Consider the following 25,462-nt stretch of genomic DNA (forward strand, 5'->3'; position numbering starts at 1 on the left):
GACATGTACCTGGCAGAAATCGTAGAGCCAGGTTCTGATTCATTCTGACTATGGTTCAGGCAGCATAAATTTAATGACAAGTTTCCTTTAAAGAAGCACATTGTATTGAAGATTGAAAATGGAGCTAGGAAATTACAGGTCAGTGAGCCTTACTTAAATGGTTGCTCATCCAATTGGAATAGTATTTCAAGTGGGGTACCACAAGGCTCTGTCCTGCCCCAGTGTTGTTCAGCAATGTTACAAAAGATCTAAATAAGGGAAATAAATGTAAATTAATCAAATTTGTAGATGATGCAGAACTAGGAGGGTTAGCTAACACTAGAGAAGACAGAGAAAAGATTCAGAAACATCTAGATAAACTTTGAACAATGGGCAGTGACTAATCGAATAGTATTCAACAGGGAAAAATGCAAGATTCTATATCTGGTCAAGAAAAACGAAAATTACAGAATGGGAGGAATAGAACTAAGCAATTGCACATGTGAAAAAGACTTGAGTATATTAATTGATCACAGACTGCACATGAGTCAAGAGTGTGATGCAGCAGCAAAAAAGGCAAACACAGTTCTAGGATGTATTAAGAGAAGCATAGAGTCTAGATCACGTGCAGTAATTATCGCCCTCTACTCCTCCTTGGTCAGGCCTCATCTGGAATACTGTGTCCAGTTCTGGGCACCACATTTTACATGAAAAACTGGAGCAAGTTCAGAGAAGAACTAACCAGATAGTGAGCGGAATGCAAAGTATGTCCTACAAGGAACGGTTAAAGAATCTGGGAATGTTTAGATTACGAAAAAAAGGTTAAGAGGAAACTTAGAAGGATCTCCATTATTCTCATTTGCACATGGAAACAAGAAAAGCAATGGAATGAAACTAAAAGGGAGAAGACACATTAGATATTAGAAAAAACTTTTTGACAGTGAGGGTGATCAATGAGTGGAACAGGCTGTCATGAGAGGTGGTGAGTTCTCCTTCAATGGAAGTCTTCAAACAGAGACTGGACAGACATCTGAGATAGTTTAGTGAGTTCTGTATTGAGCAGCGGGTTGGAAACAATGGCCTTGGAGGTCCCTCCCAACTCTAACATTCTGTTGTTCTATTTTTATGTTAATGGCATAGCACACAAGGACACTTATAGTACTTTTCTGTTTCTGGAATGTTGACCTTATACATTTTTAAATTCTGATACAGTGCAGAATTTATGCATATTTCTTTACAATGTGCCATCAATACCAGTTTAGTAGCCCGTGACATCACAAGAATTAACCCCTTCCTGACATCTGACGTTATAGTACGTCAGCTGTCGGGTCCCCTGCTTTGATGTGCGCTCCGGCGGTGAGCGCACATCAAAGTCGCGACATGTCAGCTGTTTTTTACAGCTGACATGTGCGCGCAATAGCGGCGGGTGAAATCGCGATCACCCGCCGCTATTAACTAGTTAAATGCCGCTGTCAAACGCAGACAGCGGCATTTAACTACCGCATCCGGCCGTGCGGCCGGATATGAGCGCATCGCCGACCCCCGTCACATGATCGGGGGTCGGCGATGCTTGTACATTGTAACCATAGAGGTCCTGGAGACCTCTATGGTTACTGATCGCCGGTGGCTGTGAGCGCCACCCTGTGGTCGGCGCTCACAGCACACCTGCATTTTAGCTACATAACAGCGATCTGATGATCGCTGTTATGTAGCAGAGCCGATCGGGCTGTGCCTGCTTCTAGCCTCCCATGGAGGCTATAGAAGCATGGCAAAAGTAAAAAAAAAATGTGAAAAAAATAAAAAAAATATAAAAGTTTAAATCACCCCCCTTTCGCCCCAATCAAAATAAATCAATAAAAAAAAAACCCAACCTACACATATTTGGTATCGCCGCGTTCAGAATCGCCCGATCTATCAATAAAAAAAAGCATTAACCTGATCGCTAAACGGCGTAATGAGAAAAAAAATCGAAATGCCAGATTTACGTTTTTTTGGTCGCCACGACATTGCATTAAAATGCAATAACGGGCGATCAAAAGAACGTATCTGCACCAAAATGCTATCATTAAAAATGCCAGCTCGGCACGCAAAAAATAAGCCCTCACCTGACCCCAGATCACGAAAAATGGAGACGCTACGAGTATCGGAAAATGGCGCAATTTTGTATTGTTTTGTTTATTGCAAAGTTTGGATTTTTTTTTCACCACTTAGGTGAAAAATAACCTAGTCATGTTAGGTGTCTATGAACTCGTACTGACCTGGAAAATCATAATGGCAGGTCAGTTTTAGCATTTAGTGAACCTAGCAAAATAGGCAAGCAAAAAACAAGTGTGGGATTGCACTTTTTTTGCAATTTCACTGCACTTGGAATTTTTTTCCCGTTTTCTAGTACACGACATGGTAAAACCAATGATGTCGTTCAAAAGTACAACTCGTCCCGCAAAAAATAAGCCCTCACATGGCCAAATTGACGGAAAAATTAAAAAGTTATGGCTCTGGGAAGGAGGGGAGCGAAAAACGAAAACGGAAAAACGGAAAAAGCTCCGGGGGTGAAGGGGTTAAGTGCCACTTCGTCTCCTGTTGGCTCCATGAAGTAGCTTTCACCATGTGCCAAGTGACTGGCCATAACGGGCCAATAGTCATATGTCATGTTTTTGACTGTAGCTAAGTTATGCAATATCATGTGTGATAAAGTTGTAAAGCTAAGCACACATTTGCAATACATTTTTATTTTCTGGCCCAATGTAACAAGAAAATAAAGCAATGTCCTACTGTTTTGTAACTACAAAAAAAGAATGAACCAGCTCACCCACAGCGGCATACGGCTTGCTGAAGCATGGATCTCATGCGGTCACACATGTAGTACTGATGAGAAAAAAGAGACGTGTTCCAGCTTCTTTGGATCTAAAAAATGTATTGGAAAATGCTTCTTAAAAAATCATGGCAATGGCAAAGTTCACATGGCAATATATTGTTACGCATTTCAAATGCTCAAAAGTTGTCCTTTATCAAACTATATATAAACAGGTCCTATATAACCTTTAGTAAATTTTAATAATGGAACATAAATTCCTTGTGACCATTCAGACCCGCAGGATGGCATGTTTCCAAATAATAAATCGAAAATGCCTCTCTGGTCATTAGAAGTCTCTTGATGTTTCCTCCTCTCAATGGATGTGCAATGTGTTCTACAGTATTCCAGAAATCCTAAATGAAGCAGTACTTCTTTGATGACAATGAATAAAATGCCTGGATGCAAATGAAATGGCACGATTTGAACTGGAAATAGAAATAATGTCAGTTATATGTTCAGAGATTCTGACCTTTAAATTGCGGGTCATGCAACCTATATACATCAGATCACATTCAATGCACTTAATCATGTAGACAACATTGCAAGAGTTGCAGTTTATATATTGTTGAATTTTAAATTGTTGGGTGTTATTGAAGTTGGAGAATGTGCGAGTTGTTGTAGACCTGTTTACATGTGCTACATCTAGATCCTCTGCAGCCAAAGAAACCCGGATGGTTTAACAATGTCTTTTGTCTGGCTGTGGGATTAAAGAGGCTAGGTGAAATAATATTCCTCAATTTATTTATTTAGTTATTTTTCTTGTTGTGTCTAAGTATATGCATGTAAATGTAGGGTTCTATCAGGTACATGGGATGCAGTGACAAGCAGGAGGCAGAGCAAAAGTTAACGTTTTTTTTTATATATAGTTGTCACAACAGTAAATACTCCATACAGGCAGTAAGGGGGTGAAGGTATATAAGAACACAAAGTGTAAATGGTAACAGAGTAATAACAAAGGGTCAAATATCAAGGTAATTTATCAGTCTCTGGGTCCTGGAAGGTGGAGGCTGGAAGATCCCACGATGGCGCCATAGGTGACGCGAGAAGTCTCTGAGTCAGTCCTGGAGGAAAGTGAAGCAATGTCTCTGAGCGGCCGCAAAGTATCCTGGTCTTACTACACGTGGTCTCTTGGTCCTGGTACGAGGTGCTGTCTGAGAGGAGGTGATGTACAAAGTCCCGAAGTGGAGGCCACAGTCTCGTTACCACATTCAGCGTGCACCGTCAGGCCAATGCTGAGTAGCATGTCGGCAGTTGTCAGCGGTACAGACCGGTTAGAGCTGTTGAGGTCAGATGGTAGCGGGGAAATGGTCTCGGAGGGTACACAGTCTGTATAAGCAGGGGATGGAAGCACCTGCAGGTTGGCTTCGGTCAGCGGAGAGGGAGTCAACCTTCTCCTGACGCACACGCTGGGAACCTGCCAAAAGCCCCATTCTCCCACGCTCAGTCTCTTTTATATCAGACCCGCCCAGTCAGGTGCAAAGGCCTGCTCCTGTCAGCAAGTCCTTCCCCCGACAACAATGGTGACAGTCTCAACAGTTCCGGCCCGGGCACATGAGAGGGACCACTAGCCCGATCCATCTTCCTACATAATGACATGATTTTATGCATTTCACACTTTTTCTATTGTTTCTTTCCCTTTCCTTTGCTTCGGCTCCCCCTCTTCCCCTTTTTTTGCACATGGAATTTTAATGTGATTAGCATGTTTGTCATGTGATTTGAAATCTCCCTTTCATTGGTCACATTTTGTAGAAAAGCTGCATAGGTCCTGTTCAAATATAGTTTGATAAAGGACACCTTGAGCATTTGAAATACGTAACTATATCTTGCCTTGTGAACTTTGCCATTGCCATGGTTTTTTAAAAAGCATTTTCTAATAAATTTTTGGATTCAAAGAAGCTGGAACTAGTGTTGAGCGAATATACTCGTTACTCGAGATTTCATGCTCGGGGTCCTCCGAGTATTTTTTAGTGCTCGGAGTTTTAGTTTTTCTTGCCGCAGCTGAATGTTTTACATCTGTTAGCCAGCATAAGTACATGTGGGGGTTGCCTGGTTGGTAGGGAACCCCCACATGTACTTTTGCTGGCTAACAGATGTAAATCATTCAGCTGCGGCAAGAAAAATTAAAACTCCGAGCACTAAAAAATAATCGGAGGACCCCGAGCATGAAATCTCGAGTAACGAGTATATTCGCTCATCACTAGCTGGAACACATCTCCTTTTTCTCATCAGTCCTACTGTTTTGTGTCTGCAGTTTCTATGCAGACCTACTTGTCTCCGTGGTTTCAGTCTACAACCAAACCTTGCTTGAAATTTAATCCTACAATCATCCTTTTATGTTTCCATAAAGTTGCTTCATATGTACATACCTTTTAAATATATTTAATCCAACAAATCAACCCATTTATTTTCCTATTTTTCTATTTGGCAGGTATGTAATAAGTAGTTTAGAGTTGCTGGTGGCTGAGGATTATATGATCGTTTACCTGAATGGTGCCACGCCACGGCGCAGAATGCCTGGATTAGGATGGCTGAAGAAGTGCTATCAGATGATAGATAGGAGGTGAGTTTATATCGTGACCTACTGATATTCTCATGCTGATATATTTCCATCTTTACTTTACTAAAACATTTGTGCCCCAATTCATAAAGACTGGCAGTTTATATACTGTATTGCTAGTGTTGATGAAGGGTGCTCTCTCAATGAATATGGCACATCTTTCATCTGCCATGCGCCATCACAAGAAACATACTCCAGTGATTGCCTGGAGAACCTTTCTTTCATAAATTTCACTTTCTACAGTATGTGGTATGTAGAAATGAGCGAGCACTAAAATGCTCGGGTGTTTGTTGCTCGGGTCCAGCAAATTGGAATACTCGGGTACTCGGACAGAACAACGAGCCCAATATAAGTATCTGGGAGACCCGAGCATTTTTACCGCGATCCCCCCCAGGGGTCCTTTTAAGGTCTAAAAATGTCTTAAAATGATGGAAACACTGCTCAAATGACACGGGAACATCATGGGGATCACCCCTGGAAGCATTTCTGACTCCTAGGTCACTGCTGTAAACAATGTTGTCAGAGTTTCACGCCATTTTTACAGGTGCACCAAAAAACATACAAAAACTAAACTAAAATGGATTTTGATGGGAAATATGTTAAGGTACATCCTTTTTCAGGGTAATGACTTGTATATAAGGCAAAATAATTAACCCAAGACCAAAATGTTCCTCCACCACTTGGGCTATGTTCACACGCAGCGTTTTTGATGCATTTTTCAACTTTAACATTGCTTTCAACCAATACAAATGCATTCCCTGGGAAATGTCATTGTAACATTTAACCAAAAAGCGTGTGACATTTCGACCTTGATAAGGTCTTTCTCAAACGACGCTATTAATGATTCACAATGGCCAGTGTGCTGCTATGCGGTTTTGGTGCTGGTGGCATGCATTAGTATCCAGTCTTCAGTTGAGCACATTCTAGCGCTGTGTGGGGCGATGTGCCAGAGCGTGTATTGCAGCGCTATTGTGGTAGTGTGAATCATTAATAGAGTCGTTTGAGAAAGACCTTATCAAGGTCAAAATCTCACATGCTTTTTGATTCTTTGGTTTCACTTAAAAACTGTATTTCTTTTGTCGTGTAATTTTTTGTAAAATTAAATACTTTCTGCAAACTAATTGAGAGTGCAGCTGTTTGACCTTTCTCTATATTGCAGATTTTTTCTGATTCAGCTTGCACCTTGTCCACAAAGCTGTGTGCGCATCCTTATTTTTTCTAGTTGTAACATTTAACAACCCTAGCTGGCCATGTGGTGTGTGACACATAAGCAGACACATCTTGTTTCATTTATGAAGGAGGGAGTCTAACCCCTTCATGACCTTGGGATTTTCCGTTTTTCAGTGTTCGTTCTTTGCTCCCCTTCTTCCCAGAGCCATAACTTTTTTATTTTTCCATCAATATGGCCATGTGAGGGCTTATATTTTGTAAAAATAAGTTGTACTTTTGAACGACATCATTGGTTTTAGCGTGTCGTGTACTAGAAAACGGGAAAAAAATTCCAAGTGCGGTGAAATTGCAAAAAAAGTGCAATCCGACACTTGTTTTTTGATTGGCTTTTTTACTAGGTTCACTAAATGCTAAAACTGACCTGCCATTATGATTCTCCAGGTTATTACGAGTTCATAGACGCCAAACATATCTAGGTTCTCTTTTATCTAAGTGATGAAAAAAAATTCCAAACTTTGCTAAAAAAAAAAAAAAAATTGCGCCATTTTTCGATACCCGTAGCGTCTCTATTTTTCATTATCTGGGGTCGGTTGAGGGCTTATTTTTTGCGTGCTGAGCTGGCGTTTTTAATGATAGCATTTTGGTGCAGATACATTCTTTTGATTGCCCGTTATTGCATTTTAATGCAATGTCGCGGTGACCAAAAAAACGTAATTCTGGCGTTTAGAATTTTTTTCTCACTACGCCGTTTTGCGATCAGGTTAATCCTTTTTTTATTGATAGATCGGGCGATTCTGAACGCGTCGATACCAAATATGTGTAGGTTTGATTTTTTTTTTATTGATTTATTTTGAATGGGGCGAAAGCGGGGTGATTTAAACTTTTATATTTTTTTTATTTTTTTTCAAATTTTTAAACTTTTTTTTTTTACTTTTGCCATGCTTCAATAGCCTCCATGGGAGGCTAGAAGCTGGCACCACTCGATCGACTCTGCTACATAGCATCGATCATCAGATCGCTGCTATGCAGCAGAAATGCAGGTTTGCTATGAGCGCCGACCACAGGGGGGCGCTCACAACAGGCCAGCATCAGTAACCATAGAGGTCTCAATGACCTCTATGGTTACCATTCTGATGCATCGCTGACCCCCGATCATGTGACGGGGTCTGCGATGCGCTCATTTTCGGCCGCCCGGCCTGAAGCCCCAGTTAAAAGCCGCTGTCAGCGTTTGACAGCGGCATTTAACTAGTTAATAGCGGCGGGTGAATTGCAATTTCACCTGCCGCTATTGCGGGCACATGTCAGCTGTTCAAAACAGCTGACATGTCCCGGCATTGATGTGGGCTCACCGCCGGAGCCCTGCATCAAAACGCAGTATCTGACCTCGGACATACTATCCCATCCGAGGTCAGAAAGAGGTTAAAGTCACATGCCTATTTTTAGAGGGGCATCAGGGGACATTAATATTCTTAAAGGGCCATTATTAAACAGTGGGTTTCCTATGCTGTTATTGCCTACTAGATGGTGGCCCGATTCTAACGCATCGGGTATTCTAGAATATGCATGTCCACGTAGTATATTGCCCAGTTACGTAGTATATTGCCCAGCCACGTAGTATATTGCCCAGCCACGTAGTATTTAGTATATTGCCCAGCAACGTAGTATATTGGCCAGCAACGTAGTATATTGCTCAGCGCTGTAGTATATTGCCCAGTTACGTAGTATATTGCCCAGCCACGTAGTATATTGCCCAGCCACGTAGTATTTAGTATATTGCCCAGCGACGTAGTGTATTGGCCAGTGACGTAGTATATTGCTCAGCGCTGTAGTATATTGCTCAGCGCTGTAGTATATTGCCCAGTTACGTAGTATATTGCCCAGCGATGTAGTATATTGCCCAGTCACGTAGTATATTGCCCAGTTACGTAGTATATTGCCCAGCGATGTAGTATATTGCCCAGTCACGTAGTATATTGCCCAGTTACGTAGTATATTGCCGAGCCACGTAGTATATTGCCGAGCCACGTAGTATATTGCCGAGCCACGTAGTATATTGCTCAGCGCTGTAGTATATTGCCCAGTTACGTAGTATATTGCCCAGTCACGTAGTATATTGCCCAGTTACGTAGTATATTGCTCAGTGACGTAGTATACAGCACAGAGCGACGTAGTATATTGGCCAGGGACGTAGTATATTGCCTAGTTACGTAGTATATTGCCCAGTTACGTAGTATATTGCCCAGTGACGTAGTATACAGCACAGAGCCACATAGTATATTGCACAGCGAAGTAGTATAGAGCACAGAGCCACGTAGTATATTAGCCAGTCACGTAGTATACTGCCCAGCCACATTTGTCACAGGTTAAAAAATAAAAAATAAACATATACTCACCTTTCCGAGGGCCCCTTGTAGTCCACGGCAGCTTCTGGTCCCAGGGTTGGTTTGAGCGCAGGTCCTGTGATGACGTCACGGTCACATGACCGTGACGTCATATCAGGTCCTTGCCGCGCAGGCGCGCAGGGCTTGTGATGACGTCGCGGTCACATGACCGTGACGTCATGGCAGGTCCTGCTGCCATACCATCTTTGCCACCGCAAGCTGCAACGGAAGATGGCGGGCGGCGCGAGCGGCTCAGCGGACTACAGAGGGTGAGTATAGCAGGTTTGGTTTTTTTTATTTATTATTTTTAACATTACATTTTGTACTATTGATGCCGCATAGGCAGCGTCAATAGTACAAAGTTGGGGACACAGGGTTAATAGCGGCGGTAACGGAGTGCGTTACCCGCGGCATAACGCGGTCCGTTACCACCGGCATTAACCCTGTGTGAGCGCCGGGCAGTGAGTGCGGGGAGTAAGGAGCGGCCATTTTTTTCTGGACTGTGCGCGTCGCTGATTGGTCGCAGCAGCCATGACAGGTAGCTGCCGAGACCAATCAGCAAACGAATAACCGTGACAGAAGAACAGAAAGACGGAAGTACCCTTAGGCAATTATATAGTAGATGCAGTGAGTGGCTTGGTTGCCAAGAATTACGATGCACCCCAATACCCCTTTCACGAGAGGTACAAGGAGGGCTTCCTGAAAAAATGTTGCATTGAATGCAAGGCCTGCCCTGCTATTAAGTCATATGCATCCCAAGAATCCTTTGAACTCAGGTACTGGATGGCCACAAGAAAATCCACTTCACATTATTCATTTTGTACTCCCATACTGTTTACTTATGCATTGAATGCAAGGGCTGCCTTGACCGAAATTTGTATGCACCCCTATCCCCCCTTGGAAGAAACGTGGAGGAGGGCCTCATAAAAAAAACTGTCCCGTTACAAAGGAGTGAGTCTCCTAGACTCATAATGCCCATACCCTAGTGTATGGGCTGGCAAACATTTTCTCCTGGGGGGTACACATCAACATACTGTGTGAATATTTTTATTACGAACATCAGAAACACCCTTGCAAAAAACTAGAGTGGCTGTACCAGCACGGAACACGTTAACCCTAGTGATCTAGTGGCGGCAGATGATGAGACGTGGAGGAAGGCCTCATTAATAAATAGGCCCAATTTAAAGGAGCGGGTCTCCTAGACTTAGAATGCCCATACACTAAGTGCATGGGCTGACCCCCATGGGGGGTATATTTTTTTTAAATTTTTTTATGGGGATCATAGACACCCTTGCCAAAAAATAGACTGTCTGTAGCAGCATAGAACACATTCACCCTGGTATTCTAGTGGTGGTGGATGATGAGGACAAGGAGGAGGAGTACACCAAATAGCCAAAATAAGGAAGCATATACCCATGTGTGGGTGTGAAGAGGTGCATGGGAATACACCTCCCAAAAAGACACTGTATTGGAGGTTATGTTTTGCTGTCATTTGGTGGTGTAAGAAGCCCTTGTTCATTTTTCATTTTTGTGCATTTTCCATTGACAGGCGAATGTGCTTATCTGTGATAATTCTACCAGTGGCACTAAAAACCCGCTCTGACAAAACGCTAGCTGCAGGGCAGGCCAGGACCTCCAAGGTGTAGAGAGACAGTTCATGCCACGTGTCCAGCTTGGATACCCATTAATTAAAAGGCACAGAGGAATAACGGAGGACGTTGGTATGGTCAGCAAGGTACTCCCTCAGCATCTTAGAAAACATTCCATTCCTTGTTACATTACTCCGCGCCTCAGGACCAGGGTCTGAGAAAACTGTCCCAGAACTTTGCCAGTGTTTCCATGCCTCTGATGGATTGGAGTTGTCTCTCTTGCCTTTACTCCTTGGTTGTCCAACAAACTGTTATGTCTGCCGCCAGCATTTTCAGATGGAATTTTTTTAAATAATTCTGCAACAATGGCCCTCCAGTAATGGAGCTTTTTAGTACACCTGGCTGCCTCTGGAAGAAGAGATTGAAAGTTCTTGTAGCGTGGGTCTAAAAGTGTCACTACCCAGTAATGACTGTCACCCAAAATGTTTACAATACGAGGGTCACGGGAATGGCAGTGCAACATAAAGTCAGCCATGCGTGCCAGACTGGTAAAAGGCAAGCCTTCCGTGTCCTCACCAACAGGACGACTGACCACGCTAAACAGACGGTATGACAATTGCGCTTATAGTACCGTCTACAGCGTATGAAAGTAGCCCCTGTTCTTCCTCCTCCTGTTCCTCATTGTCAAACAATCAACATTGGGATGATATGAGGCTGGGCTGTGTGTAATCACCCTGTATGGTTCCTTGCTCCATGTCCTCCTGCTCCGCCTGCAATGCATCCTCTTTCATTGTGAGCAGAGAGCTTTTCAGAATGCAGAGAAGCGGGATGGTAACAATAATTATGGTGTCATTGCCGCTTACCATCTTGGTGGACTTCTCAAAGTTTTGGAGGATGTTACATATGCAGCGCCCCAGAGTTCTGGTCGTTGCAGTACTGTGGATCCGCCACTATGGGGAGCCATGGTGCGTTCGATGGCACTGAAGGAGTTCATCTGACCAGGTATCACAGACACCAATATGTTTCACAGCAGGGCCTCCGGGGGGAGCTAAGGGTGCTATTCATTAGGCCACTCCCCACCATAGTGGGTAAACTGGGGGTCAGGCAGGAAGTTAGAGGAGAAAGCTGACTGGATTGAACGAAGCAACACCTTGTGGCAGAGGGTGTTGTGGAGGAAGAGACAGTAGGGTCTCTGTCAGGGGTGGGATCCTGACAGAGGCTTGGCATTGGAAAGAACGTAACGGGACCGTGCCTGCTCAGCATAGCGGCGGTGCCCAAGAAAGGACTAGAAGCGAGATAGATTGTGCTGAGTGAGAAACGAGATCAAGCAAAAAGGAGAATACCAGTAGGGGTCATGCTGTAGGACCGGAGCAACATCCTACTGAGGCGCATTACCGGTGGCCGGAACGCCGAGGGAGTGGAATAGCATACAGCTTCAAGCCATACTCCAAACAGCGGCAGGACAGTCAGTTTAAGGCGGGCTGTCTACCACATATCACCTATGAAGTCTTGGGGGGCAATTGCGGGAGAGGGGCGTCTCTAGGGTCCCGGAAGAACTCCAGGCCTACCTGACAAACGGGTGCCGTTCCAACCTGAATAACAGGGAGGGATGGAATACGAGAAGAACATCAGTGAATCGAGTTGTGAGGGAACTTAAGAAACAGACACGACAGTTGTGGGGTACTTTCCGTGAGCACAGCAGGGAAGGACTACAACACATAGCGCTAAGAAGGAGGGCACTGATTTCCACCTGTGAGGAGAACTCTGGAAGTGCCATCGGACCGACCGGACTTGCGCAGCCTGGGGAACCGTATTCTGGACTGCGGACTGAGAGATCTCCAGTAAAGAGGTAAAGAGACTGCAACCTGGTGTCCTCGTTATTTACCGCGACCTGCACCCCACAACTGCACCGCTACACCACCGTTACTGCACCATCATCATCACTTATTGCACCGGACGTCCCCCACTGACGGACAGGGCCACGGACCGGGTCCAGCCACCGTGACAACCCCAGGACTGAGACCCAGAGGCCCGGCTCCGGGTACCCCTAGGCCCTGCGGCGGTGTGGGGGCGCTCCAACTTGGCGTCACGAACAGGATCTACTTAAGCCTGAAGAATCAGGTCATGTGTGCCTTGGAACTGTGATTTGTTGTGCTTGAACTGTACTTTATTGCAAAGACTGTGTGTTGTGCCATTTGCCGCCAAAATCCGCCGCCATTGTAGCGCTGAGGAGAGCGCAGGAAGAGAAGAGGGGCGTGGAAGTGGGCGTGAACAAGCTGAAGAGCGCGAAAGACAATGGCCGCCCAGTCTAAATATCTCGGCCCCTTGAGGACGTGTCCGTCAGCAGCCGAGATCCGCCTCCTGATCCTCAACGGTGGGCAGAGACAGAGAAAACGAAACCGCCCACGAAGGAGAGAGCGGGAAAAGGACCAGGAAGAAGAAGTCAGAGACATGGAGGACGCCATGGCGAGCCACCCGGAGCCGGAGCGTGGGGTCGGAGCCGAGGACTCCCCCAGCTACCCGGAGGGGCACCGCAACCAGGCCTCCACCGCTGACGCTGAATTCCTGCAGGCCGGAGTGGACGAGCTCGGTGACCGACCTCGGCGGACGCAGCTGAGCACCGAGGCCGGGTGGAAGAAGGCCATCATCAGGAGCCTCACCGGACATCTGTCGGCAGCCTCATCTGGTCCGGAGCAGGAAAGAAGTCCCAGCGCTCCGAAGCTGGAAAGCAAGGCGCTGCCGGGAAGGGGTATGCTGCGAGCAGAGATGACAACGCCGCAGCACAAGGTCCCGCAACCAGCGTTCCAGACCCCAATGGAGACGGAGCAGACCGGCACCGGAGGGACCGCATCTGAAGCAGGTATGAAGGACGACCCTGCCCTGATGACTGACACCACTCCCGTGACTGCTGGTGCCACAGCTGCTGACCCCGTTCCAGTGACTGATCTTGCAGCAGCCTCTACCTCTGCTGCAACAAATGCCCCTACTCAAGCTGCGCAGACCTCCATCGCTGCGCATGATTTAACCATACATGAAAGACGGATTAACGGCGTTTGTCCAGCACTGGGTGTAACCCTGGACCTCACTTTTCCCAGGCCGAGAAGGGTTAAGTGCCAGGTGCAGCCCTGGAAGCCGTCCAACTAAGCCTCGGAAACCTGAAACTGTAAATAGTTAACTGTTTATTTCCTTGCTGTTTTGCTGCTAAAACCCGTCCTGGGTTAACTCTTAAAGGGATCCCTTTGTTTACCCGGGATCCCTATTGCTTTTTATTTTTGCTTTCACTTTCATTTTTGCTTTTTGTTCCACAATGTTATAAAAACTGCTGAATCATGAACAGTGCATGATACAAACTGCTTGTAAATAGTTTGCACCTTCTTAAAGGAGCTCCCTGCTGGTAATACTTAAACAAAGACTCTTTGTGAAGATACCGTACCGGAACCTTTGTTGAGCATGGACTGGTAGTCTGAGAAGACGAACTACCTCAGAAAGACTTGATCCTCTCTTAAAGGGGATGTTCATTTGTTGATAATGCTTTAAGGCCAATAGCTATAATGCTGATAAAGAAAAGTGATGATAACGTTTACATGTAAAAGTTATGTGTGTTTAATCTGTTTGAAATGTGAAACCTAGATAATGTTCTTTAAAAAGAAAGATGCAGAGAGCCCGTAGGGGAGGAATTAGAGTCCTGCATAGTTGAAAGAAAGGAAGTAATAACGAAGGTGAGGATAGAAGGTAAACCCTGAGTCCCCATAGAAAGTTAATAATGTGTTACTAAGGACAGAAAGTGAACCCGTAGGGGTTAGTGAGTGAGTCCTTATAGGAGCCAAGTAGAGCCGGCTCAGTGTTCTCAAACTGAAAGAAAAGTTATGTTCTATACTGTGTATAGTAGTTGAAAAGGCAGTAGGCCCTGGCTGAACGGGGCGGTCCTGTAATAGAAAGGAGAGGCAGTAGGTCTGGTGCCGTTAGGACAGGCGGTCCTGCAGATTCCAAAGAAGGCGAATGCAAAGTTAAAATACCTTATAATGTGATTATAGGAAGGTCTTTAGCGGATTAAGAGTGTATATCCTTAAAGGCAAAGTTAAATTATTGGTCAATAATGTTTGCATCTAGTAGAATACCCGGTTGGGTAATGAGAGCTAATTGTAGCCTGTTGCTATGATATTTAATTATGTTTGTAACGTTAAAGTGTCCTCACCTCCCATAAAGGGAAGCCTGTTCAAGTATGCTTATTGTTTTGCACTCAACAAAATTGTATGTCTTTTTGCTAACCTGTATTGTTGTTTTCTTCCCAGTCCCGGAGTACTGTGTTTAACCAGGGGGGAGTGCAGCACCCCAGAGTTCTGGTCGTTGCAGTACTGTGGATCCGCCACTATGGGGAGCCATGGTGCGTTCGATGGCACTGAAGGAGTTCATCTGACCAGGTATCACAGACACCAATATGTTTCACAGCAGGGCCTCCGGGGGGAGCTAAGGGTGCTATTCATTAGGCCACTCCCCACCATAGTGGGTAAACTGGGGGTCAGGCAGGAAGTTAGAGGAGAAAGCTGACTGGATTGAACGAAGCAACACCTTGTGGCAGAGGGTGTTGTGGAGGAAGAGACAGTAGGGTCTCTGTCAGGGGTGGGATCCTGACAGAGGCTTGGCATTGGAAAGAACGTAACGGGACCGTGCCTGCTCAGCATAGCGGCGGTGCCCAAGAAAGGACTAGAAGCGAGATAGATTGTGCTGAGTGAGAAACGAGATCAAGCAAAAAGGAGAATACCAGTAGGGGTCATGCTGTAGGACCGGAGCAACATCCTACTGAGGCGCATTACCGGTGGCCGGAACGCCGAGGGAGTGGAATAGCATACAGCTTCAAGCCATACTCCAAACAGCGGCAGGACAGTCAGTTTAAGGCGGGCTGTCTACCACATATCACCTATGAAGTCTTGGGGGGCAATTGCGGGAGAGGGGCGTCTCTAGGGTCCCGGAAGAACTCCAGGCCTACCTGACAAACGGGTGCCGTTCCAACCTGAATAACAGGGAGGGATGGAATACGAGAAGAACATCAGTGAATCGAGTTGTGAGGGAACTTAAGAAACAGACACGACAGTTGTGGGGTACTTTCCGTGAGCACAGCAGGGAAGGACTACAACACATAGCGCTAAGAAGGAGGGCACTGATTTCCACCTGTGAGGAGAACTCTGGAAGTGCCATCGGACCGACCGGACTTGCGCAGCCTGGGGAACCGTATTCTGGACTGCGGACTGAGAGATCTCCAGTAAAGAGGTAAAGAGACTGCAACCTGGTGTCCTCGTTATTTACCGCGACCTGCACCCCACAACTGCACCGCTACACCACCGTTACTGCACCATCATCATCACTTATTGCACCGGACGTCCCCCACTGACGGACAGGGCCACGGACCGGGTCCAGCCACCGTGACAACCCCAGGACTGAGACCCAGAGGCCCGGCTCCGGGTACCCCTAGGCCCTGCGGCGGTGTGGGGGCGCTCCACATATGTCTGATATCCATGTCCAATCCTGAGGTCTTACAGTATGTGTGGAGTCTGACCCGAATAACGACGGCCTTGTTGATGCTGGTATTCAACAACTGCCCTCTTCTGCTCACAAATCCTTTCCAACATCTGCAGTGTAGAGTTCCAACGCGTGGGGACATCACACACCAGTCAGTGAGCCAGAAGCTGCAATAGCTGCTGAAACACGGCAAGGGCGGCTGAAGCTGTAGCTGACTTTCTAAAATGGGCACACAGGCGGCGTACTTTCACAATCAGATCTGGCAGCTTCGGGTAGCTTTTTAGAAACCGTTGAACAACGAGGTTAAGCACATGGGCCAGGCATGCTACGTGTGTCAGTTTGCCTCGCCTCAGAGCCGCCACCAGGTTCCTGCCTTTGTAAGGCACAACCATGCCTGGCTGAAGGTTCAGCAGTGTCAGCCACAAATCTGCCTGCTCTTTCAGAGCTGTCCACAACTCTTCAGCATTGTGCGGTTTGTCACCTAAGCAGATTAGCTTCAGCACAGCCTGTTGACACTTGGATTTGGCAGTGCTGCAGTGCTTCCAGCTTGGGACTGATGTGCTCATTTCAGAGATGGAGGCTGAAGAGGAGGAGATGGAGGTGCAGGAGCTGTAGACTGTGGGCAACCCTGATTGACATAGGGCCTGCAATCTTTGGCGTCGGGAGGACGTGTTCCATCCCAAGGTCTGACTGGGTTCCGGTTTCCACTATGTTAACCCAGAGTGCCGTCAGCGAGATGTACCGTCCCTAGCCACAAGCACTTGTCCACGTGTCTGTGGTTTGGTGTACTTTCCCATTAACTGCATTGTTGAGGGCATGGGTAATGTTGTGGGACATGTGCTTGTGTAATGCAGGGATGGCACAGCGGGAGAAATAGTGGTAGCTGGGGACCGAGTACCTTGGGACGGCCGCCGCCATCAGGTTGCAGAAATATTTTGTCTCCTCGAGCCTAAAAGGCAACATTTCCAGCGCAAGCAGATGAGAAATGTGTGAATTTAGTACTGTGGCCTGTGGGGCGTTGGCTGCGTATTTCCGCTTGCGTTCCAATGACTGGGGTATAGACAACTGAAGGCTGCGCTGGGACAAAGATGTGGACATTCTTGATGATGTGCTATTTGAGTGTGGGCAATGGCAGGTGCAGGGCAGGAGGCATCTTCGCATGCACCATTCATAGGTGATTGGCTCACATGCACAACAGTGGAAGAAGCAGTAGTGTCACCCACACACACTGTTCCTGGAGCCTGGGGTTGGGCCCACAAAGTTGGGTGCTTTGCTGCCATGTGACTGATCATGCTGATGGTGGTAAGGCTGTTAGTTTTACTACCTCTGCTGTTACTAGCATGACAGGTGTTGCAAATGGCCTGTTTGGGGTTATCAGCATAGTCTTTAAAAAATAACCAGACTCGGGAAGACCTAACAGTTGGACTGGCAACTTTCATCATGTTGGTGTTATGGGGAAAGGTTGCCCGCTTTCTGTCTACAGCCACCACACTGCTTCTTCCTGCCTGAAGAGGCCCTCCTGCCAGGTTAGGTCAGTTAGTATATCATCCACCACCTCATCTTCCACTTCAGCACCCTGGTCCTCCTCCTTACTTTCAAATATTTGGTCTTCACTAAATGGGATCTCATCTTGCCCCGCTTCAAGTGGACCGGGCGAGAGGGCAAAATCTATAAATGGAAAAGTGAACAGCTCTTCAGAGTGTCCGAGTGTGGGATCAGTTGTCTCAGGGCACTCAGCATGGTGGGAGGAAGGGGGAAAGAGGATCAGGGTGAGTAATATGCGGTCAAGATTCACGGCTACTCAGACTTGACTGTGTGGAAGACAGGATGCTGGTGGCCAAGTAACTGTATTATCCGCTATCCAACCAACAACCTTTTCACACTGCTCTGGCTTCAATAGTGCTGTCTTAATAATAATAATTATAATAATAATCTTTATTTACATAGCCCCAACATATTCCGCAGTGCTTTACAGTTTAACAGTTTCAAACACAACAGTCATAAGTAACAACGTTGACAATACAATAATTAAAGCAAAATAAGACGACCCTGCTTGTAAGGCTACTTTCAGACATAGCGCATTTTTGAGCGCTATTTTGCGGGCGCTTTTCAAAAATGCGCAATGTCATTTTCGTCTGCCGGCAAAGTGAATGAGAAATTCACTTTGCCGTTCAGACACACCGCAAAAAAACGCGGCGCTTTTGTCTGCAAACACGCCGGCGTAAAAAGAATTGACATGTCAATTCTTTACGCAGCGGCGTGTCTGCGTATCCCCCTAGGGCCCCATATTAACGTGCACACACAGCGCCTTTGTCCTGGGTGTCGGCGTCTTTGTACGGAGGGGTTGACACCCAGGACCGGACGTGACGTCGGACAGGAAGAGGGAAGCCCCCGCCCCCCCAGTGAAGCAGCGTGCGTGTGCGTGTGTGTGTGTGTGTAGCGACGCTGCAGCGATAGCGACAACGATGCCGATCGCTGCAGCGTCGCTGTTTGATCGCTGGAGAGCTGTCACACAGACCGCTCTCCAGCGACCAAGGATGCCGAGGCCCCCGGGTAACCAGAGTAAACATCGGGTTACTAAGCGCAGGGCCGCGCTTAGTAACCCGATGTTTACCCTGGTTACCAGCGTAAAAGTAAAAAAAACAAACAGTACATGCTCACCTGCGCGTCCCCCAGCGTCTGCTTCCTGACACTGACTGAGCTCCGGCCTTAACAGCACAGCGGTGACGTCACCGCTCTGCTTTCACTTTCACTTTAGGGCCGGCGCTCAGTCACTTTGATACGTGGCACTTTGATACGTGGCACTTGGCACTGAAATATGTGGCACTGAAATATGTGGCACGTGGCACTTTGATACGTGGCACGTGTCACTTAAATACGTGGCACGTGGCACTTTGATACGTGGCACTTTGATACGTGGCACGTGGCACTTTGATACGTGGCACTGAAATATGTGGCACGTGGCACTTTGATACGTGGCACTGAAATACGTGGCACGTGGCACTTAAATACGTGGCACGTGGCACTGAAATACGTGGCACGTGGCACTGAAATACGTGGCACGTGGCACTGAAATACGTGGCACTGAAATACGTGGCACTTAAATACGTGGCACTTAAATACGTGGCACTTAGGCTATGTTCACATTTGCGTTGTGCGCCGCATGCGTCCTTTTTTTGATTGATTTTGGACGCAGCAAGTTGCATTTTTGCTGCGTCCAAAATCAATCAAAAAAAGGACGGATGCGGATCTGCGGCCGGATGCGTGCGCTGCAGTGACGCATGCGGCCGGCGCAAAACGCAAGTGCGACGCATGTCCATGCGCCCCCATGTTAAATATAGGGGCGCATGACGCATGCGGCGCCCGACGCTGCGGCGCAGACCGCAAATGTGAACGTAGACTTAAATAGCTAGATAGAGCTGGATCCGCGGGCTGTGATCTGGCCTACGCTCAGCACTCTGCAGAGCGCTGTCATTCAAAACACGTCCACTCATTTTGGTGTTTAGTCCCAAAATGGAGGATGGAAGAAGAAAAGGGTTGGACAAGGAAATGACATCATTTCTTTTTTTTTTCCCCCACTGCAGTTAAAGCTTTATTTGTGTCAAACACAATCTACAGAGAAAACTGCATAAAAAACCGCACTAAAAACCGCATCAAAAACCGCATCAAAAACGCACCAAAAACGCACCTGCGTTTTCTGCCAAGAGCTGCGGTTTTTGTCCTGAAAAAAAAGGATTGAAATCAGGATCGTGTGAACATACCCTTACCGTACAGGGTTACGAGGGGGGGCGTCTGACTGACGCCTGCCCTAGTAACCTGGGGTTAGTGACAGTGGGGTTAGTAAACCCCAGCTGATGTCTGTTCCGCTTGCTGAGGCGTCTTTGGCTCAAGGCCATTGCAGCTGGCAGAATCGACATGATGTTAACTCCAGTGTGTATTGTATTCTGAGTCATAAAGACAGGAAATGACCTCAATGACTCTTTTTTTTTTTCCCCTTTTTTTTTTTTTTCAAACAAACTTTATTTTCAGTACACAATGCTGAAAAAAACGCAGCTGCAAAAAACGCAGCAAAAAACGCTGTGTGAAAGCAGCTGCGTTTTTTGCCTGCGTAAAAAAACGCAGGTAAAGCAGCAGCAAAATACGCGTGCGTAAAAATACGCAGCAAATATGCTGTGTGTGAAAGTAGCCTAAGAGCTTACAATCTACAATGAGGTGGGGTAGATACAAAGTACAGGTGTGTGTTTACAATGATGTATTTACAGTGATGGTCCAGCCATCTTCAGGGGGTGGGGGTTACTTTGATTAGTGAACATGATAGGCCACTCTGAACCAGGGGCGGACCTACCGCCGGTTCAACCGGTGCAGCCGCATCGGGGCCCGGAGGTGGAGGGGGGCCCTTGCAGGCAGGGACATACAGGGGCCCGGCTTTGTGCTGCTGCAGTAGATCGGTGCACGGGTGCAGGCCCCGCACTGTATTAGCAGAGTACAAGTGCCGGCCGGCATCCTCCTATTGCAGACACAGCAGGAGCCTGTGTGTCTGCTGATCTGACGTCACCTGCGCGCCGGAGAGGAGAGATGAAGTTAGTAGAAAGCCATGGGGTCCCGGGCAGGAGGTATGTGACGGGCTTCATCTCACTCCTGCTTTCTTATCTGCTTTCTTTATCTTTCTCTCTGTACTGTGAGATTTATTGCACCACCTTAAGTTTACATACAGATAAGGTCTCGGCTCCAGCGTCACCCGATCTGCATGTAAGCTGAAGCTGCAGCAGTCACAGTGATCCTCACCCTGCACTGTGTGACCCTGAGCCCGGCTCCAGGACATCCCACATTATATATCAGATATATATTTGTACTATGTGCACATATATAGTGTTATGTGCACTGAGCACTGACCAGGCTGCAGGAACTCACATTATAATATAGTATATTATAATGTGAGTTCCTGCAGCCTGGTCAGTGCTCAGTGTATATAACACTATATATGTGCACATAGTACAGTACACAGTATATACAGTATGGAGCCTCATGTGCAGTCATTATACAGTATGGAGCATCATGTGCGGTCATTATACAGTATGGAGCATCATGTGCGGTCAATATACAGTATGGAGCATCATGTGCAGTCATTATACAGTATGGAGCATCATGTGCAGTCATTATACAGTATGGAGCATCATGTGCGGTCAATATACAGTATGGAGCATCATGTGCAGTCATTATACAGTATGGAGCATCATGTGCGGTCATTATACAGTATGGAGCATCATGTGCGGTCATTATACAGTATGGAGCATCATGTGCAGTCATTATACAGTATGGAGCATCATGTGCGGCCATTATACAGTATGGAGCATCATGTGCGGTCAATATACAGTATGGAGCATCATGTGCGGTCATTATACAGTATGGAGCATCATGTGCGGTCATTATACAGTATGGAGCATCATGTGCAGTCATTATACAGTATGGAGCATCATGTGCGGTCAATATACAGTATGGAGCATCATGTGCGGTCATTATACAGTATGGAGCATCATGTGCGGTCATTATACAGTATGGAGCATCATGTGCGGTCATTATACAGTATGGAGCATTATGTGCGGTCATTATACAGTATGGAGCATTATGTGCGGTCATTATACAGTATGGAGCATCATGTGCGGTCATTATACAGTATGGAGCATCATGTGCGGTCATTATACAGAATGGAGCATCATGTGTGGCCATTATACAGTATGGAGCATCATGTGCGGTCATTATACAGTATGGAGCATTATGTGCAGTCTTTATACAGTATGGAGCATCATGTGCGGTCATTATACAGTATGCAGCATCATGTGCGGTCATTATACAGTATGGAGCATCATGTGCGGTCATTATACAGTATGGAGCATCATGTGCGGTCAATATACAGTATGGAGCATCATGTGCGGTCAATATACAGTATGGAGCATCATGTGCGGTCATTATACAGTATGGAGCATTATGTGCGGTCATTATACAGTATGGAGCATCATGTGCGGTCATTATACAGTATGGAGCATTATGTGTGGTCATTATACAGTATGGAGCATCATGTGCGGTCATTATACAGTATGGAGCATAATGTGCGGTCATTATACAGTATGGAGCATCATGTGCGGTCATTATACAGTATGGAGCATCATGTGCGGTCAATATACAATATGGAGCATCATGTGCGGCCATTTTACAGTATGGAGCATCATGTGCGGTCATTATACAGTATGGAGCATCATGTGCGGTCATTATACAGTATGGAGCATCATGTGTGGCCATTATACAGTATGGAGCATCATGTGCGGTCATTATACAGAATGGAGCATCATGTGTGGCCATTATACAGTATGGAGCATCATGTGCGGTCATTATACAGTATGGAGCACTGTGTGGCCATATTTTTTTATTTATAATTATTCTTTATGAAAGTGTGATCAGCAGTGCTAAATGGGTGTGGTTGGGACGTGGATATGGGTGTGACTAGTTATGAATGGGTGTGGCCAGAGGCGTGGCCTAAAATTTGCCGCGACGCGCGTTGCGCGCTGCAAGCTTTATCCCTCTTTCCCATCTTTAAAAGTTGGGAGGTATGATGTTGGGCAGGGAGGGGGGCCCAGACACATTTCTTGCACAGGGGCCCAAAGCTGTCAGTGTCCGCCACTGCTCTGAACAAATGTGTTTTGAGGGAGCGCCTAAAACTATGCAAATTGTGGATGGTCCTAATATCTTGGGGTAGAGCATTCCAGAGGATTGGCGCAGCACGGGAGAAGTCTCGGAGTCAGGAGTGGGAGGTATGGCTTAGTGCAGAGGTTAGTCAAAAGTCGTTTGCAGAGCGCAGTGGTCGGTTAGGCTGATAGACCGAAATGAGGGAGGAGATATAAGGGGGTGCCGCACAGTGGAGAGCTTTGTGGGTGATAACAAGTACTTTGAATTGGATTCTATAATAAATGGGCAGCCAGTGTAACGACTGGCGAAGAGCGGACATGTCTGAATACCGATTAGCTAGATGGACAACCCTAGCTGCTGCATTAAGGATAGACTGGAGAGGGGAAAGTCGAGCAAGAGGGAGGCCAATTAATAGAGCATTGCAGTAGTCCAGGCGGGAATGGATCAGGGCGACAGTGAGGGTTTTTGTTGTTTCCATGGTGAGAAAAGGGCGGATTCTAGAGATGTTCTTTAGGTGTAAACAGCAAGAGCCGGCAAGGGATTGTATATGGGATGCGAAGGAGAGATCGGAGTCAAATATAACACCCAGACAGCGTGCCTGCTGCCAGGGTGTTATTATGGTGCCACCCATGGAGAGGGAAATGTCAGATTTAGGGAGGTTAGTAGATGGCGGGAGCAGAAGTTCAGTTTTAGAGAGGTTGAGTTTAGATAGAGAGCAGACATGATGTTGGAGACTGTGGACAGACAGTCACTGGCATTCTGTAGTATAGTGGGGGTAAAGTCAGGGGATGATGTGTATAGTTGTGTGTCATCAGCATAAAGATGGTACTGAAAGCCAACTCTGCTGATGGTCTGTCCAATTGAGGCCATGTAGAGGAAGAGAAGTGGGCCAAGGATTGAGCCCTGAGGTACTCCAATAGTGAGAGGAAGAGCAGATGAAGTGGAGCCAGAGAAGACTGAAGAAGCAATCAGAAAAGTAGGAAGAGAACCAGGTGAGAGTAATGTCCTTATTGCCTAGTGACTGGAGCCTAGAGAGTAGGAGAGGGTGGTCAACAGTGTCTAAAGCTGCAGAAAAATTGAGAAGAATGAGCAGAGAGTGGTCACCATTACCTTTTGCTGTCAGAAGGTCATTGGTCACTTTGATGAGTGCAGTTTCTGTCGAATGTAGGGGGTGGAAACCGGACTGTGAAGGGACTAGGAGGGAATGAGTGGAGAGGTAACGGGTAAGGCGGGAGTAGATCAGGCGCTCCAAGAGTTTGGAGATGAAGGGGAGATTGGAGACTGGTCTGTAGTTGGTTGTGCAGGATGTGTCGAGGGCGCGTTTCTTTAGTAATGGAGTAATGCTAGAGTGTTTGAAGGAGGAGGGGAAAATGCCTGCGGAAAGGGAGAGATTAAAGATTGTAGTTAGGTGAGTTGTGACAACTGGAGAGAGAAACTGGAGGAGATGAGAGGGAATGGGGTCAGTAGTGCATGTAGTCAGACAAGAAGAAGAGAGGAGCTTGGAGACTTCTTCCTCTGTGATGAGATCGAATGTGGAAAGTGAGCCAGGGGAAATGCAGGGAGGGATGGGAGTCACTGCACTTGGTGGCTGGGAGCGGATTTCCTGATGGATATTATCTATTTTCTCTATAAAGTGGGAGGCCAGGTCATCAGCACAAATGTCTGTGATAGCAGCTTATGATGTTGGCCGAGGAGGGAGTGAAAGGTGTCAAAAAGTTTCTTGCGGTTGTTGGATAGTGAGGAGATCAGGGTGGTGAAGTAGGTCTGTTTGGTGAGGTGAAGGGCAGAATTATAGGTTCTTAACATAAATTTGAAGTGTATGAAGTCTTCTAGTGTGCGAGTTTTCCTCCATAAGTGTTCAGCACACCTAGAGCATCGCTGGAGAAATCGGGTTTGCGATGTGAGCCAGGGCTGTTTTACTATGAGTTTTGAGGATCTGTGGGTGAGGGGAGCTACTTGGTCACAGGTGTTTGTAAGAGTGTCATTGTAGTGATGTACAGCCAGATCAGGGCAGGAAAAAGAGGAGATTGGGGACAATGATGAGTGTAAGGAGTCTGAAAATGTATGAGGGTTAATAGCATGTAGATTTCTGAATGTGTGGTAGGTAGGAGTGTGCTGGGGTGGGCGAGGGATTGTGAGCATGAAGGAGAGAATTTTGTGGTCAGAGAGGGGAAGCGGTGAGTTATCTAGGTAGGAAATTGAACAGAGCTGGACAAAGACCAGGTCGAGGGTGTTACCGTCTTTGTGTGTTTCAGAGGTTGATAGCTGTGAGAGGCCTAGAGAAGTGGTTAGTGATAGAAGCTGGGATGCATATGTGAAAGTGGGGCTGTTAATGGGGATGTTGAAGTCTCCCAGGATAAGGGTTGATAGTTCAAAGGGCATGAAGTGCAGCAGCCAGGCAGAGAAGTGGGTGGGTGAGCCTGGGGGCCAGTATATGACCGCTACTCTGAGGGAGAGGGGACGGAAGAGCCTGATGGTGTGGACCTCAAAAGAAGGGTATGAGAGTAATGGAACTGGGGGGAAGACCTGGAAACTGCATTGTGGGACAGGAGTATGCTGACTCCACTACCATGTCTGTTTGTGGGTCTCGGAGAATGTGAGAATTGTAAGCCACCATGGTAAATGGCGGCAGGAGACACAGTTTCAGAATCCTGAATCCAGGTTTCTGTGAGGGCCAACATATTAAGAGTTTTTCAGAAAGTAATTGTGTAGGAAAGGAAGCTTGTTACATACA

General features: G+C 46.6%; 1 protein-coding gene across 2 annotated transcripts in view; it reads left to right on the forward strand.

Annotated features, from left to right (window-relative positions):
• Positions 1-25,462, forward strand: part of ATCAY (ATCAY kinesin light chain interacting caytaxin) — a 336,717-nt gene that overhangs the window by 155,934 nt on the left and 155,321 nt on the right. For both annotated transcript variants that reach the window (XM_077253872.1, XM_077253882.1), the window contains exon 7: positions 5,262-5,393. In XM_077253872.1, the coding sequence (XP_077109987.1) occupies positions 5,262-5,393 (132 nt within the window). The remainder of the gene's footprint in view (positions 1-5,261; positions 5,394-25,462) is intronic.

This window comes from Ranitomeya variabilis, chromosome 1 (assembly GCF_051348905.1).
Source record: "Ranitomeya variabilis isolate aRanVar5 chromosome 1, aRanVar5.hap1, whole genome shotgun sequence".
In the NCBI taxonomy this organism is placed as follows: domain Eukaryota; kingdom Metazoa; phylum Chordata; class Amphibia; order Anura; family Dendrobatidae; genus Ranitomeya; species Ranitomeya variabilis.